We start from the raw sequence: 15,727 nt of genomic DNA, 5'->3' as shown, positions 1-15,727 counted from the left end.
CGAAAAACGAATGAAATTTACTCGAGATATATGTAAAATACACATAGGGCCGAGTAGCCTTTCACTTCTAAGGCCCTAACTCACGGTCGACTCACCCGATTAAAAAAAACTTTTTCCTTTATTTTTTCCTGGATTGATATTGACAATACCTATCATTTGCCGTGTCATTTACATTTCCATCGTTTATTTTGCCCTAAATATCACCAAAAGACCTTAAATCACTTAAGTGGCCCTAACTCACGAAGGGCCGACCCGAATATGACCATCTTCGAACCTAACCTCACTATTTGGACTATCTTTCTGGGGAAAGAAATCGGATTTCAAGCTATCGACGTGACAGACAGACAGACAAAATTTTTATTGTGGATTTGTCATCTATGAACATAGGCAAACATTTTGCTCTTACCGTCTGCTTCGAATTCCATCAATTACACACGGCATCATAATCCTATAAGCCCCTTTGTACTTCGTACGGGGCTAAAAAGTATCAAGATTTAAAGAAAAGAACGAATCATCTGCAAATTGTGACTAGAGGTGTGCGCCGACCCTGTTTTAGTCGGCGGCGACTGGCCGAGTGTTTGTGAGTCAGCGGCGACTGGCTGAAGCACAATTTACCTCGACTGAGCCGAGTGAGTCGGCTAGCCGCATAATTTTTTAAGAAAGATCTTAAATGAAATACAATGAAAAATATGAAAAGTTGAAGTTTGTTTCTCGGTGCAAGTTAAGAGCGTACAAGGGTTTAGCTTTGGACAAGAACCAAAATTGCGCGAAAAATTGGACATGTTTAGGAACATAATTCTCAGGATTCAAGAGATGGAATACAACAAAAAATGGACGAACGATTAATTTGAACCTTTCTTCACAAAAATGTGTTTTCATATTTATAATATTGTTTCATTTTCACGAATATTTTTCACAATTGAAACACGTCTGCAAGGCAAAATTTAGCCTGTTTCAGCCTGTTTCTATCCACTGCTGGATGTAGGCCTCTCCAACTTCTTTCCATTTCGTACGATCCATTGCCATTTGCTGCCAGTTTGTACCTGCAATATTCTTAATACCGTTTGTCCATCTCTCTGGTGGTCTACCTATAGCTCGTCTTTTATATGGTCGCCAGTTCATGATCTTTTTGGTCCAACGTTCGTCTGTCCTCCTTGCAATATGTCCCGCCCAGCTCCATTTCAGAGATGCTATTCTTTCCATTACATCAACGACCCTGGTTTGTTGTCGAATCCATTGATTCGTCATTCTGTCTCTGACTGTTATTCCAAGCATACTCCGTTCCATGGCTCTTTGTGTCACTCTCAATTTATCTTCGGATGCTTTCGTTAAAGTTAACGTTTCCGCTCCATACGTGAGCACTGGAAGGACACAAGTGTCGAAAACTTTGCGTTTCAGACTATTATTCATTTTGCTTTTGAAAATTAGTCTGAGTTTTCCAAACGCTGCCCATGCGAGACCAATCCTACGTCTTATTTCTGCAGTTTGGTTGTCCAGAAATAATTTCAGTTTATGTCCTAGATATACATAGCTGTCGACTCGTTCAATGACAGTGTCGCCAATTTTGATTTCTCTATCGTCCCCGATGTTGGTCATGACTTTTGTTTTCGATAAGTTCATCTTGAGGCCAACTTTGCTTGCCTCTTCACTTAACTGTTGTAGCATAAGCTGAGCCTGACCTAGATTCGCTGCTATCGGTACAATGTCATCAGCGAAGCGGAGATTGCTCAGGTACTCTCCATTTATCTTTATTCCCATTTTACTCCAGTTTAACTTCCTAAAAACACTCTGCAGAATCGCCGTGAATAATTTCGGTGAAATGGTGTCACCCTGCCTTAGACCTCGGCCAATTCTGAATTTCCCCGTGCTCTTATGAAGTTTTATACATGAAGTAGCATTTTTCTACACATATCGAATTGTGTTGGAGTACCTTGAGTCTACTCTACATTCGTCTAATGCGTCCAATATCGACCATGTTTCCACTTTGTGCGTTGCTGGAGTTAAACTATTGAGTATGAAATTCGATAGTAAAAGATACAAATTGTGCACAAAAAAAAACTGTCGCTCAATAGTAACTTCACCTTGTGTAATCCACCCAAGCCATCCTCAAACCTATAAGACCTCAGTACTTCGTACCGGTCTGAAAGTGCATAGTCCCCTAAACATAAGAGAACTATAACATATACCGAATATACCGAATGATATTATCACTTTGTGTGTTTTAGTGTTGCTATAACGACGCAACCAAACAAAATGCAATCGATACGAATGGAAACACTTATAGTTCGTCCTGCTAAAATGGAAAGTAAGTTTGTTGTTTTTAAATCGCAATTCGAACGAATTCACTGCCGACAATCAAAAATTCAAATTTATATTTGCAGTTCAAAAAGTTCGTACAAACATTTGGCTCCAGATTTCACTCTACTTGAACGCTTATTTCGCACCCATATGGATAGTTTCGTCCATATATTATTATCATATCTCAAAGGTGAAATTGCTTCGTTTATTACACATAGCACTGTTCTCAACACTCATAACATTACAACGGATTACATTCTATTCTCAGCAATTTATAGTATCACCGATTGAAGAGATATTGACGATTACAGCAATTACCATTGGTATACCTACCGAAATCAGTCGCTTGTACTTTGGATACTCTGGAAATTTACGAGAGCAAGTGAGATCAATGCGTATTATACGTAGAGCCACCTTATGACGAACCTTAGATCGTTGCTTTTTGTTGATTTGCCACTAAAGTTTGGGCATATGAAGTACTGGGGGCTTGGCTTATTGCACCGCCGTGATATGTGGTGATATGTGTGACTGTGGTTATGGATACCGAATTCTTAAAAAAAAAATTGTCCGTCTCTCTGTCCGTCCATCCGGGTACACGAAAACCGATTTTGAAATTTTTGAACTGTGAGATCTCAGATGAAAATGGGAAAAATCGGTCGAGTCGGTTCAAAGATATGTTGGAAACAGTGCTATTTTGAAGGCTATTGAATATTCTTCACAAATATTTACGGCAGTATAGCCTTTGATTGACAAAGCACTTCTAAATTCCTCGGAATCGTTTTATATAATCCAAAAAAAGCGATATCATTGATGAGTAGTCACCTTTAAAGTGACTTTATGTAGAAAAATAATTACGGGTGGCGTCACCGTGGCGGTATACTTCCACAAAGCACTGCACCTGTTCTCAATTGTTTGATTTTTACTTTTATTTCCTAAGCTCTACCAACATTTTTCAAACAGATACCGGACCTCGCCGCCTTCTTAATATCAACATCTTTCGTTCGATTGCCAATCCAATGTTATTTGCTACTTGCCGAGCACACAGCATACCGTACCGGATCATTAATTGTACAATCGATTGCGATGACTCTTCTACTATTACAAATGATCATTGGATTTTACGTAATTCGAGTTTATTCGAAGACTCGCGCCAAACAATTTCGAATGGAAATGTTAATCAGACAACAAAATGCTACAATGACGTCGACGGGGAGTTGATTCAATAAAATAAATTTAAAAACAATAACTAAATATGAACACTGTACTGTACTGTGCGTTTAAACATTCAACCAGTAATTACTGGTTACCTTTAGGGGAGACTATTTTCAATACCTCAGTAGTACTGAGTCAGTACACGATATAGGGAATCTATAGTCTACATCCAAACCAAACTGACTCTTAAAAATTAATAATTAATTCTACCTGAAACCCCGCACCCGCATGTTCATTTTTTACACCTTATCTTAGGGGCCATTCATAAAGTGCGCTACACTGACAAAAAATATTTTTTCACATTACCTGCGGCAGATAATATGGTAATGTTAAGAAAAGTTACCTGACACAGTTGATGTTTCAGAAATAAATCATCTGTGAGCAGTAACTTACCCCAAATTTTTCTGTAAGTAGACATAGCCAATCTGTCAAAAATTACCTGTGGCAGATAACGTGCGTTACATTAAAGGCTCTGACGGGTTATGTTAAGCTTGTATTCACTATAAAGCTTTGGAGGGTCTATACGGACCGAGCCCAGCGAATGTAAGATTGTTTTTTTGGTTTGAAACATTATCGGATGTCACAACAGATAATGTGTCGAAAATACCAAAGCTGCATACTTGGGGAGGTCATGCAGATACAGATACGCGGGTGGCATTCACAAAATTTGACAGTTTAATACATTTTCGTAGTATGTGGATTCTTAAATTTGACAGCTTCATAGGAGATGAATTCTTTGCGTGACCTCCTCCCCAAATATCCTTGGAAAATATTTACCTGCAGGCGCACATTACCTGTGACCGGCTGTTCAATTTTCTGTCAGTGCATACAGAGAAGTTGAGCCCAAAAATTAAATACCCAGATTTCGGACGAATGCAAAGTATATAAACTCTGAAGATAATGTAAACCCTCAGAGGATCAGAGAAATTACAGATCGCGACTTTCAGGTGAATTCATTTTTGTAATGTTGCCATCATCATATTTTGTTGTGACTGGTAAGTTTGAACGGAATCGAATTCACCTCACCAAATGAGGAAGAATGTCTCAGGAATCCAGCTTACTTCTCGCACGGCGAAAATTCTAGAATTTTCAGAAATTTTTCACGTTTTTTTGGGGTTTCTGGACTTTTGCGATAATTGAGGTGAGATGGTAGGTTGGTTCCTAAAATTCCTTGGTCTATCATCTATCAAGCGCAAGAATTGAAGGAATTTTCACGTTTTTTTGGTTTTTATTTTGGACTTTTAGGATCATCGAGATGGTGGCAGGTGGGTTCCTGAAATTCCACTGTCCATTATTTTTGCAGGGCAAGAAGTAACAGTCCTTCTGAGGATTTTGTTGGGTTTCTCGCTATACTTCTGGGAAGTATTGAAATGATAACGCCTAAAATTCCATGGCAAGGTACATTCACGGTAGTTAAATAAATTAATGAAGATGAAAGGTGTCAACACTTTTTGTAAAAAAAAATCTCTAAGTTGTGGGTCTAAGTCTGCGCCTAGAATGCGTAGGCCAAGGCGATACCAGTTATTTTGTAAGGAAATATAACTCATTTATTGGTACGTTTAACTTTTTAATTAAATTTATTATCTCATTCACATTCAAATGCTGTTGATCTTATATTGATGGTCTAAATTATGCTTCGAATAAAATGCATTTATTCCGTCCAAATGCGCTCGAAATGGATCCAAGAACGTCTTCAAGTCTTTCAAATTTTCATCATCTTTACCGATCAGTACAGATCGATCGGAAATAAATCGGTAGACCACCTGAAAGTAATTGCAAAACTGGACATTAGTGAAAGCGTTGTGTGATGATTTAACGCAGAGGTGTCAAATGTTTATCAGTCCCGCACATTGGCTCACATTTTAAATATAAGCCCCACCCCACATTGTTTCGCTACAGAACCGCCGACAAAACCAGAGAAATGTGAAATGCTCACATCACTGCTCTGTGGATGGGATTTTGTGCTAGTTTTGAATTGAATTCTCTCAATTTATCGTTGTAGCATGAACGGGGAGTAAACGGAGTGGTGTGGGCTTCGTGCTGTAATTGCACTTACGCCGTTTAGGTTTTCGGTTACTTTTCAACAATGACAGGTGGGAGGAGTTTCCATTGTTTGAAACAGAGTGAAATACGTAGTCCAGGGCCTATTTTTGGAATTTTTTTTCCAAAATTTCCAAAAAATTGCCAAAAATTTCCAAAAACTGCGAACGCCCAAAAACCACCATTTCGAACAGTTTTTGGCAACTCCTGAACTCAGTCTTTCGTGTTAGCTGACACTCATTTATTTTGTTTGATTCTTGACACTATCAGCTTCCAAATAAAGTCGAGCATGATTAATTTGATATATAAGAGCGTCAATAATCAAACAAAATAATTGAGAGCCGGCTAAAACACACACTGACAGAAAAATAAACAGCGGTCACAGGTAATCTACGTCCCCAGGTAATGTATTTTCATAACATTATCTGTGACAGGTAATCTTGTATAAAATTAGCTGTGACTGGTAATGTAAAAGCTTAACTTCGACAGTTAATTTGCAAATAAAACGAGCCATCAGAACAGTCGGAGCGTTTGCTGCGACTGAGCCCCGTACAAACCCGTATATCTATTGCGTACGTGACCCTAGTGCGTCTGTCACCCTACTTTGACCGTAAGCCTATGCGCCGGTTAAAGTAGTTAAAGTAAAATTATTATGTAATGTGTACATCTTAGAAATTGCGCATAGCGCAATTACGAAGCCCCGTACGACGTTCCTTTCAAATAAAACAAAACTTTCAAATAGCCCTAAAATTTTAATTTATTGAGTATAAATACACATAGGCCTAGTATCGGCCTCAGTCCGAGGATCCAAATTTTTTTTTTCAACTACATTCTATTCGGCCTTTGATTACCTTCCAAATGAAACAAAAAATACGAAAAACGTATGAAATTTGCTCGAGTTATATGTAAAATACACATAGGGCCCTAGTAGCGGCCTTAGTCCGAGGACCCAAATTTTTTTTTTTTTCAACAACATTCTATTCGGCCTTTGATTACCTTCCAAATGAAACAAAAATTACGAAAAACGGATGAAATTTGCTCGAGTTATATGTAAAATACACATAGGGCCCTAGTAACGGCCTTAGTCCAAGGACCCAAATTTAATTTTTTTTTTCAACAACATTCTATTCGGTGTTCGATTATCTTTCAAATGAAACAAAAATTACGAAAAACGGATGAAATTTACTCGAGTTGTATGTAAAATACACATAGGGCCCTAGTAGCGGCCTTAGTCCGAGGACCCAAATTTCATTTTTTTTCAACAACATTCTATTCGGCCTTTGATTACCTTCCAAATGACACAAAAATTACGAAAAACGAATGAAATTTACTCGAGTTCAATGTAAAATACACATAGGGCCCTAATAGTGGCCTTAGTCCAAGGACCCAAATTTAATTTTTTTTCAACAACTTTCTATTCGGCGTTCGATTACCTTCCAAATGACACAAAAATTACGAAAAACGAATGAAATTTACTCGAGTTCTATGTAAAATACACATAGGGCCCTAGTAGCGGCCTTAGTCCGAGGACCCAAATTTAATTTTTTTTCAACAACATTCTATTCGGCCTTTGATTACCTTCCAAATGAAACAAAAATTACGAAAAACGGATGAAATTTGCTCGAGTTATATGTAAAATACACATAGGGCCCTAGTAGCGGCCTTAGTCCAAGGACCCAAATTTAATTTTTTTTTCAACAACATTCTATTCGGTGTTCGATTATCTTTCAAATGAAACAAAAATTACGAAAAACATATGAAATTTACTCGAGTTATATGTAAAATACACATAGGGCCCTAGTAGCTTTTCACTTCTAAGGCCCTAACTCACGGTCCACTCACCCGATTTTAAAAAACTTTTTTTTCCTGGATTGGTATTGACAATACCTATCATTTGCCGTGTCATTTACATTTCCATCGTTTATTTTGCCATAAATATCACCAAAAGACCTTAAATCACTTAGGTGGCCCTAACTCACGAAGGGCCGACCCGAATATGCCCATCTTCGAACTTAGCCTCACTATTTTGACTATCTTTCAGGGAAAAAAAATTTTGAAATCGGATTTGATTTACTCAAGATATCGACGTGACGGACAGACGGACAGACGGACAGACGGCCCAAATTTTTATTGCGGATTCGTCATCTATGAACATAGGCAAACACTTTGCCCTTACCGTCTGCTTCGAATTCCATCAATTACACACGGCATCGTAATCCTATAAGCCCCTTCGTACTTCGTACGGGGCTAAAAAGATGCACGCACTGGATTCGATCCGGGGACCCTCAGATCATGAGTCTAGCGCGTTATCACTGAGCCATTCAGTACGTAACGTTTCATAGTTTTATTGTGAATATAAGCTAGAACATTACCAGTCTCAGCTATGTAGGTTACCCACCACAGATAATGTACATTACCTGTCACAGCTAACATTTGACGGATACATTATCTGTCACAGGTAATGCTTCACAGATAGCCTACTTACAGGAAGCTTTGGGGCACGTTACCAGTCACAGATAATTTATTCCTATAACATTACCTGCGTCAGCTAACTTTCGTAACATTACCATCTGCAGGTAATCTTTTTGAAAAGATTATCTGTCACAGGTAATGTGAAAAAATATTTTTTGTCAGTGTAAGGCTGAGCTCACGAATTGCCAAAACCGTTCGAAATGATGGAAAAATTCGGTTTTCGGACGTTCTCAGTTTTTGGAAAATTTTGTCAATTTTTTGGAAATTTTGGAAAAAAATTCCAAGAAATTTTCCAAAAATAGGCCCTGGCATAGTCTACCTCTATTGAAGTGCGTATTAAAATTCTTATTAAGTGGTTGTGCTGTTCATAATGAATAAACCGAATTGCTGTCTCATTAACGCGTTTGAAACCATATTAAGATTTAAAGGAAAAATAATATTTTTGTCGTGTGTCAGATAAATTCTCCAAACTTCCATTCGTGCCGCTATAATTCTTTTATTTTATTGATTTTCTGACCCCCTCCCCCTGCATCACACAATAAGGGTCTGAATTTTGTTACAGCGGTCACGTTTTCTGGTACACCCCCTACTCCACTCAAGGCGTGACGTCATGTGTATACGGCCCCAGACCAATAGCATCGTCGACTGCATCACCAAGCACCATCCGCCCGATGACAATTTTAAGTTTTTGAGGGTTTGGACGGGGCTATCAAGTGAATCGTCACAACGGTTTTAAGCTGGCAGTTTACTTCCGACGCCTGCCCCTACCTCAATATATGTACACAAGGATATATATGCAAATACCGAATGGAGGACTTCAAACTTTAAATGCACTGTGTGCCTACATTTCGCTAAAAAGTTTCGTCAAGAAAAACCATTCCTTCCTGAGAGACTGATGTATACAGTGGGTCAAATGTTTTAAAAAGTAATTTACCGAGAATGCTGTCTGTACAATAATGCCATGGTATGGTTTCAATGTCACTTCGTATGCCTCCTTTAAATAGTATTTCAGTCTTTCCTGCAATGTTTCGTCGTAGGCGACCTTACGGAAAAACACCTCAATCAGTTCTAAGGCTCTAAAAAGTTTTCAAAATGTCATGAATGCGAGCTTAGAGAATAATCTGAAATTGGTGTCACCTTTTCAGCCAGAGCAGGGAATCAAATATTGCACTCTGTTTCGTGTGTTCCAATTCGTGACGCAGTAGGTCTTCCAAGTAAGGACTCTGGAGCGATCGTTCTATAAAAATTTTGTTGATTTTCTGGAATTTGAAAGAAGAAAAAATCAAATTTAAGCTAACTAGCCAGCCATGTTTGCTCTCAACTCCTTTTATTTCCGTTTCATTCAACGTCTTCAGCTAACACAACAAGACAATCAAGACTTGAGAATGTAATGAGAGTTGGTGTTTGTCTCCTCATCCAGATACTGTCATTGAATGTTGTGTACACTTTGCGCATAAGACGAGGCATAAGATATCTTTGACTAAACAACACTGCCTGCAGTACCTGCACCAGCATCCCTCACGACCTAGATGCAGTTAAATAAGCCATATAAAAGAATTCTTAAAAAAGTGGTCGTGGGTTCACTTCTATCAAGAGTATCAATTAACCAAACAGAAATTCCTATCACCTCGTTTGCACAGATTTGTAAAAACGTCTGAGCATCATATTCTCGACTTGGGTAAGGGATGGACGAATTGCCCTGTTTTTTGTGACTCTTCAATTATGCTAACTATACTGTAAGTGTTAGAGTGTGCGTGACAAGTCCGCTGCTAAAGCACTGAAAAAAACGCTTCCGTAATTTTTAATATCCCCCACTGGTATTGTTTGTTTTATTATCATCCGCACGTTAGTAAGCGGGCGTGACGCAAGTCCACCACCAAAAAAGATAAAAAAAAAACTATTAACAGCAACTTTTTGACTCCCCCTTGCCACTTAGATGGCTTAGATATTTGGAATCCAGATGTTGAGGAAAATAGTTGAAAAATGTACTGAAATAATTTAAACGAAAAAAAAACTCGAATCATCTGTCATTTGTGACGTAAATTTCTTTTTGTAAAATTTTCTTTCACAATTTTTTTTTATAAAACTTTTGCGTAAGGCGCACAATGCGTGACCCTCAGCGATATCAGTTATTTTGTAAGTAAGATGAAGGACTTGCGTCACATTTACCCTTCAAGGGTTTTTTTTTGTCTGATTAGGGTTATTCCTTTTTCACTTTAGAGTCAGTAAAAGAGATGTGCGGGTCGACCGAAATTCATCTGCCCGGTGATAAAAATACGTGCCGGGCTTTACTAAGAAAAATTCGCGGTCGGGCTCGGGTCTTAAACATTAGACCGAGCCGAGCTGGGTCGGGCTTTAAAAACACGTCGGCTCGCACATTTCATTAATTAAATGATGTAAATTACTTGGTCTAGACATTTATCATCAGAAACATTTACTATTTAAATTATAGTTACAGTCTCTAGGAGTAATTATTAAGCCAACTTCCTATTTAGTAACTTCCTATTTACATATCTACGAGAGAAAAGACCCAAAAATGCCAGTCGGCACCGAAAACTCGGTTTTCAAGTGTTCGCACGGAAAGTTCGAACTTATTTTTTTTATCAGCAATTTCTTGCTCAGAGGTCAGTTCTAGATGGAACATACCGCCAGGCCTTAAAAATTAAAAAACTTTTTGTAAAAAAACTAGACCCTGGGTACAGTACAACCACTAAAATCAACTTTCTTCAAAAGGCGCCCAGTAAAATATTTTCAATTCATATCAAAACTACTTGTGGAGATCCCCGCTAGTGATTTCATTCAAAATTAGCGATGGCTCATGATCTTTCAAAAAAAAAGTTGTTCAGCCGCACCGTGGATATTCGATAATTGATATTTGATAATTAAAAAGCATCATATAAAGAGCGATATCGTGAAATCTTCGAACCTTATTCGATTCGTTGAACTGTTACGTTGAATAAAACATAGTACTACGTTTGAAAAAATTCATTCATTATCCGCCACCAACCAAAGGTCTTAAAGTAACGGTCTGTCAAAAGTTGGTCTAAATCGTTTTTTTTTTATATAACTCTAGTGAAATATTTTAGAGAATTTTTTTTTTTCTAGGCTTGTGGGTCTTGACGAGACGCACAATTTGAGTATGCATACCACCAGGTCCATGTTGATCGTTGTCCCGACGCCCTGGCCAGCTGGAGTGTCCATATTCCGTGACGTGTTATATATGGTAAGAAAGCCTAGCCTCTGTACTACCATACCATGGAAAAACATCCTTGGTATAGTCCCACTGCAGCGGACGGGAGCATACCCAAAATCGACAAAATTTTTCCACTTTTTACCACTAGTTATATTAAAAAAACGATTTTCACCAACTTTTGACAGACCGTTACTTTACGACCTTCGATGCCGAATCATGAATGAACTTTTTCAAACTTAGTACTATGTTTTACTCGCAACAGTTCAACGAATCGAATGAGTTATAACTCAATCCGATCCGTGATGAAGATTCAGATTAAAAATCTAATACCGAAAAAATTACTTTTTTAAAGTAATCCCCTCGGACCTAAAAATTCTGATCCCATATTTTTGTCTGTGTACAGCCCGGAGGAAATAGCGATTTCATATAAAAAAAACTCATTTTTCAGTGATTTTCATTGAGAGGTGAGTTTGTTTATATGAAATCGCTCTTTCCTCCGCTCCATACAAAGTTTGACATTAGACCATACCTATAGGTAGAGTATACTTTCATTGGTTTCATGTGGTAATTAATGTTACACAAATTAGTTTGGAGAGTTTTGACCCATTCTTTGATCAAAAATTTCAGTTTCGCAATCCAATTGTCTACAATACAGTCTGATCAAGATATTGAAATCAAGCATTTAAAAAAAGGAAATTTTATCTTCTTCTTGTGAATTCCCGCACCTTCCCCGGTACGACATAGCATTTGATTTTTCGTTTTGATTGTTTCGTTCGATTTATAGTATCGATAATTTTGATTGTCGCCCAAGCCTAATTATCAACAATACACAGAAAACGAAATTACAATTTTTTTTTTATAAAAACAAAACTGGTTGATGAAAACATTAATTATGTTAGGCACTAGGTCCATTGAATTTTGTTGAAACTGATGGGAAATAAACGATAAGCTCGCTTGTGTTTCTATTTTTTTTTTAAATATCGATTAACAGCGGCAAGGAGAACAGATAGGTTTATTTATTTGTGAGAATTGAACATATTAATAACCATTATGCAATTAATTGTAAATAAGAAGGTGATTTCATCATCAGTAGTGTAGTTAACCTACTGTATGATAACGTACAACGACAAACAAAATATTTCGCTCGGTGTGCTCATACACTGACTATAGTCAAAGACTTATAATCATGTTGATTACAGAAGAAAAAATGATTTTCGTTAATTACCTCAATATTGCCGCCCATATCATAAACGACTGGCATAAAAAGAGCACCAAAATCCTCTAGAATAAAATGCAATTAATAAATTTAAATGGTGCGTGTTTTACTCAAGGGAAGACAATTAAAATCGAAACTCACCAATCAATGAAACGATTTCCCTCGCACCGTCAATAAAACATTGTGTTTGAATTTTCGCATCACCATGCAATGGTGGAAAACCCTTCAATTTTCCGAAGATTATTTTGCCATTCAAATACGCCATGCCTCAACAAATTTCAGCTTTTTTTTTTTGATAACACGAAATATATATCGACACTTTCAGGTATACAGCAGCGTCACACAAAGGTACGGGTATAAATCATCGAACGGAAAACACGATAAATTTTAATCGTTTTTTACCTGATAACACTTAGTAGCCAACAGGGGTGTAACTTAGAACAATTTTGTTGTAGCTGCCTCAGTACATTTTTGATTTCTGTGGTCAGCCCTGTTCAAAATGATCGACTCGTTCACGGGTACCACTTTACCATAAAAATTGTCGTAAAATACCATCGATTTTAGGCAATTGCCGAAGACAATTAAAAGTTACTATAACAGAAAATCGTTGTTGCCGAAAACTATAAACATTAACGAACTACATGAAAAAGGCAGCAGATTTTGGTTTTGATTTTGTCAAATTGAATTTCAGTGTAGATTACCAACCCATTTGATCGATTACCATCTATTTCTTTAATTAAATTAATTAAAATTTGATATTATTTTTAAAAAAAACCTTGGAACGAGCCGAACAATTCTTATGATCTGGAATTTCCAATTGTATCACAGAAATCGGTTAAATTTGCATTTAAAATGTTTGTCGATTTATTTGACTGGGTCTGCGTTGGGTGATCAAAATTCCAGATCATAAGAATTGTTCGGCTCGTTCCAAGGTTTTTTTTACAATAAGAATCAGATTTTAATTAAATTAATTGGAGAACTAGACGCAAATGCGACTTTAATTCGCCACCCACCGGTTCAAAAAATATTTCGGTACATGTTGTGGTATTGTCGGTAATGAGCTGACATTCAGAAAATTAAAAAACGATTCCATGTTTTTGAACGACATTCAACAGGGCTGGTACAAAAATCAAAAATGTTCTAAGCAGCGACAATAAAAATTGTTCTAAGTTACACCCCCGTGCGTGTAATTACAAACAGAAATATTGAAATCGATTCGATTTGACCTACACTATGAGTCACAATAATTGGTCACAGCCTTTAAGTTCACACAGTATTTTACGACAAAATTAATAATTTTTTGTTTATTTTCGTGTGCTTTCCGTTTCTTTTAATGTTTTTCAAACAACAAATTTTAATCTTGATTCACTTAGTTAAGACAACAGTGTTAACACCGACTTCGTTATTTACTATTTACAGCAGCACATTAAAAGCGCAAGTCTGAATGACTTTCTCGCTACTGTCAATCCAAACTTAGAAATCGTACTGATAAGTTTTGCCATCATGCTATAGGTAGACCTGTGTACATACCTTACATTAGGCGGGAGGCTCATGAATTTGTCGTCATTGTGAATTCGAAAAAGTCATATTGGGATTGATTGTTTGAGTGAGACGAGAAAATAATCTAAGGTGGAGTTCAAAAAATGGTTAACACCCAGTGCCGCATCTAGCATATTTAACGATCTGGACCAATTGGTTTTTATGAAGGTGTGGCACTGGCTAACGTCATTGACGGGTGGAGGAAGACTGTAAACTTTGCGACGCAGATATGGGTATCCAAGATGAAGAGATTACGCCGACCGTCATTTTTTGGCCGTATCGCATTTCATTTGCATTTCAGAACGAAATTTCAACTGAGCTGAATTTACGCTACAATTTTGTATGACAATTACAACAAAGTTCAGTGTATTTTTGCTCAAAACGTGACGGTTCTAACAAATTTAGGTCAATTTTGACACTTTTTGCGTCACAGGTGGAGGAGGTCGAAAATTTCTCAGAACGGCGTGACGTCATTTGTGAATTAAATATCGAATGTTACCGCGTACGCAGCCTGGCTTACGAGGTCCTGATCAAGGTAGATATATAGTAGGTTGGTAGGTAATGTCATACGTAACCGAAGCACGTATATTCGAGACAAATGCCACCTCTTCCATTTATTTGCAACCAAAATAAATTGCATAGAAACTCGGGCCATCTGTTTTGAGATAGGCACAATATTTTGTGAGTTACATTATACTTAATCATCGTCAATCATCTAAAAAAATGTGCTAGGCCATGCGTCTGAATGGCATTAATTCCCCAACTATATCTGACACTCACTCCACGCGACACCCGAAAAGTTTTCTGAGCCCGACAAAAAAACGACTGCCTAATTAAGTGCCCGAACAATTTTGGCATACACGCTCATTTCTACATTCTACGAAAGTCATCCTTCATCATAAGCATTCCGAGAACATGATGTATGTGATTTAAGAAAATATGTTGATATATGGTCGTACGGGTCGCCTGTCGTCTGCAAAACATATGATTTGTACGTGTAAAATACATTTGTATTACAATACTCGTGTAAAATCGTACCTTTTAGTTTTTGTTTGTTTGTATAAATTTATGAATCAACTGGATCAACTACAAATAAATGTGCGTCGTTGTCTCACGTCGTTTGTAGACGTTGATTTTATTTGCATATATTATAGTTGGGCTCCTAATGCGAATAAACTACACATTTTCGTGCATTGTGATGAAGTTTTGGACATTTCTTTTTGTACGTCCACACAGCCAAGGGTGTTTTTTTAAAATGAGAAAGCCATGTGGAGAGCGACACACTCCATCTATTTGGCTGTGCAGGTATGTTTGATTGTACAATATTTATATTCATTTTGATCAGTTAGCAGAACTCAGGGAAATTCAGTAAGTAAATTAATAGGGGAATTCCGTTCATTTTATTTATACTGAGTATATCGCGTATATTCTGAGTATATCCAGTATATCGAGTATATCTTTGTATATTCCTTATATCGAGTATAAGTCGCACGTGTTTGACAACAGCCACATGTAGAAAAATGAAATTTTTTACGCAATGGATTTCGATCAAACAACATGCCAGTGTGTAGCTTGTGATCTCATGAGTCTGGCAAGGTAATTAGTTTTTCAATAGGACCAATATCGGCTGAGCGATAAGACTTTGGAAAATGTTTGTTTTTGTATGTGATTGGCACATGATTTCAGAGTCTTATCGCTCAGCCGATATTCTTCTTTTTCAGCCTGTTTCTATCCACTGCTGGATGTAGGCCTCTCCA

The 15,727-nt window shown here is 37.4% G+C and overlaps 2 protein-coding genes across 2 annotated transcripts; one reads left to right on the top strand and one right to left on the bottom strand.

Moving 5' to 3' along the window:
• The first annotated feature begins 2,217 nt into the window (after nucleotides 1-2,217).
• LOC119079766 (transmembrane protein 17B-like) lies at nucleotides 2,218-3,553 on the top strand. The gene is made up of 4 exons (XM_037187849.1): nucleotides 2,218-2,305; nucleotides 2,382-2,488; nucleotides 2,567-2,680; nucleotides 3,259-3,553. Exons 1-4 carry the CDS (start codon nucleotides 2,254-2,256, stop codon nucleotides 3,514-3,516), a joined length of 531 nt encoding a protein of 176 aa, XP_037043744.1. The 5' UTR covers nucleotides 2,218-2,253; the 3' UTR covers nucleotides 3,517-3,553.
• A 1,519-nt stretch (nucleotides 3,554-5,072) lies between these two features.
• Nucleotides 5,073-13,919, bottom strand: LOC119079764 (glycolipid transfer protein). The gene is made up of 6 exons (XM_037187847.1): nucleotides 13,662-13,919; nucleotides 12,573-12,842; nucleotides 12,441-12,496; nucleotides 9,160-9,281; nucleotides 8,957-9,098; nucleotides 5,073-5,273 (listed from the first exon to the last, which is right to left on the bottom strand). Exons 2-6 carry the CDS (start codon nucleotides 12,694-12,696, stop codon nucleotides 5,106-5,108), a joined length of 612 nt encoding a protein of 203 aa, XP_037043742.1. The 5' UTR covers nucleotides 12,697-12,842; nucleotides 13,662-13,919; the 3' UTR covers nucleotides 5,073-5,105.
• Nucleotides 13,920-15,727: the final 1,808 nt, after the last annotated feature.

Source organism: Bradysia coprophila, unplaced genomic scaffold, assembly GCF_014529535.1.
Source record: "Bradysia coprophila strain Holo2 unplaced genomic scaffold, BU_Bcop_v1 contig_333, whole genome shotgun sequence".
Taxonomy (NCBI): domain Eukaryota; kingdom Metazoa; phylum Arthropoda; class Insecta; order Diptera; family Sciaridae; genus Bradysia; species Bradysia coprophila.
This window is presented reverse-complemented; position numbering and strand designations above follow the sequence as displayed.

Coding starts and splice junctions, on each gene's coding strand:
- LOC119079766 (XM_037187849.1), top strand. CDS start 2,254: ATGCAATCGATACGAATGGAAACACTTATAGTTCGTCCTGCTAAAATG. Junction 2,489..2,566: donor ATTATTATCATATCTCAAAG/GTGAAATTGCTT, acceptor TTCTATTCTCAG/CAATTTATAGTATCACCGAT. Junction 2,681..3,258: donor CTGGAAATTTACGAGAGCAA/GTGAGATCAATG, acceptor TTTTTCAAACAG/ATACCGGACCTCGCCGCCTT.
- LOC119079764 (XM_037187847.1), bottom strand. CDS start 12,696: ATGGCGTATTTGAATGGCAAAATAATCTTCGGAAAATTGAAGGGTTTT. Junction 12,497..12,572: donor GGAAATCGTTTCATTGATTG/GTGAGTTTCGAT, acceptor ATTTTATTCTAG/AGGATTTTGGTGCTCTTTTT. Junction 9,282..12,440: donor ATATGGGCGGCAATATTGAG/GTAATTAACGAA, acceptor TTCAAATTCCAG/AAAATCAACAAAATTTTTAT.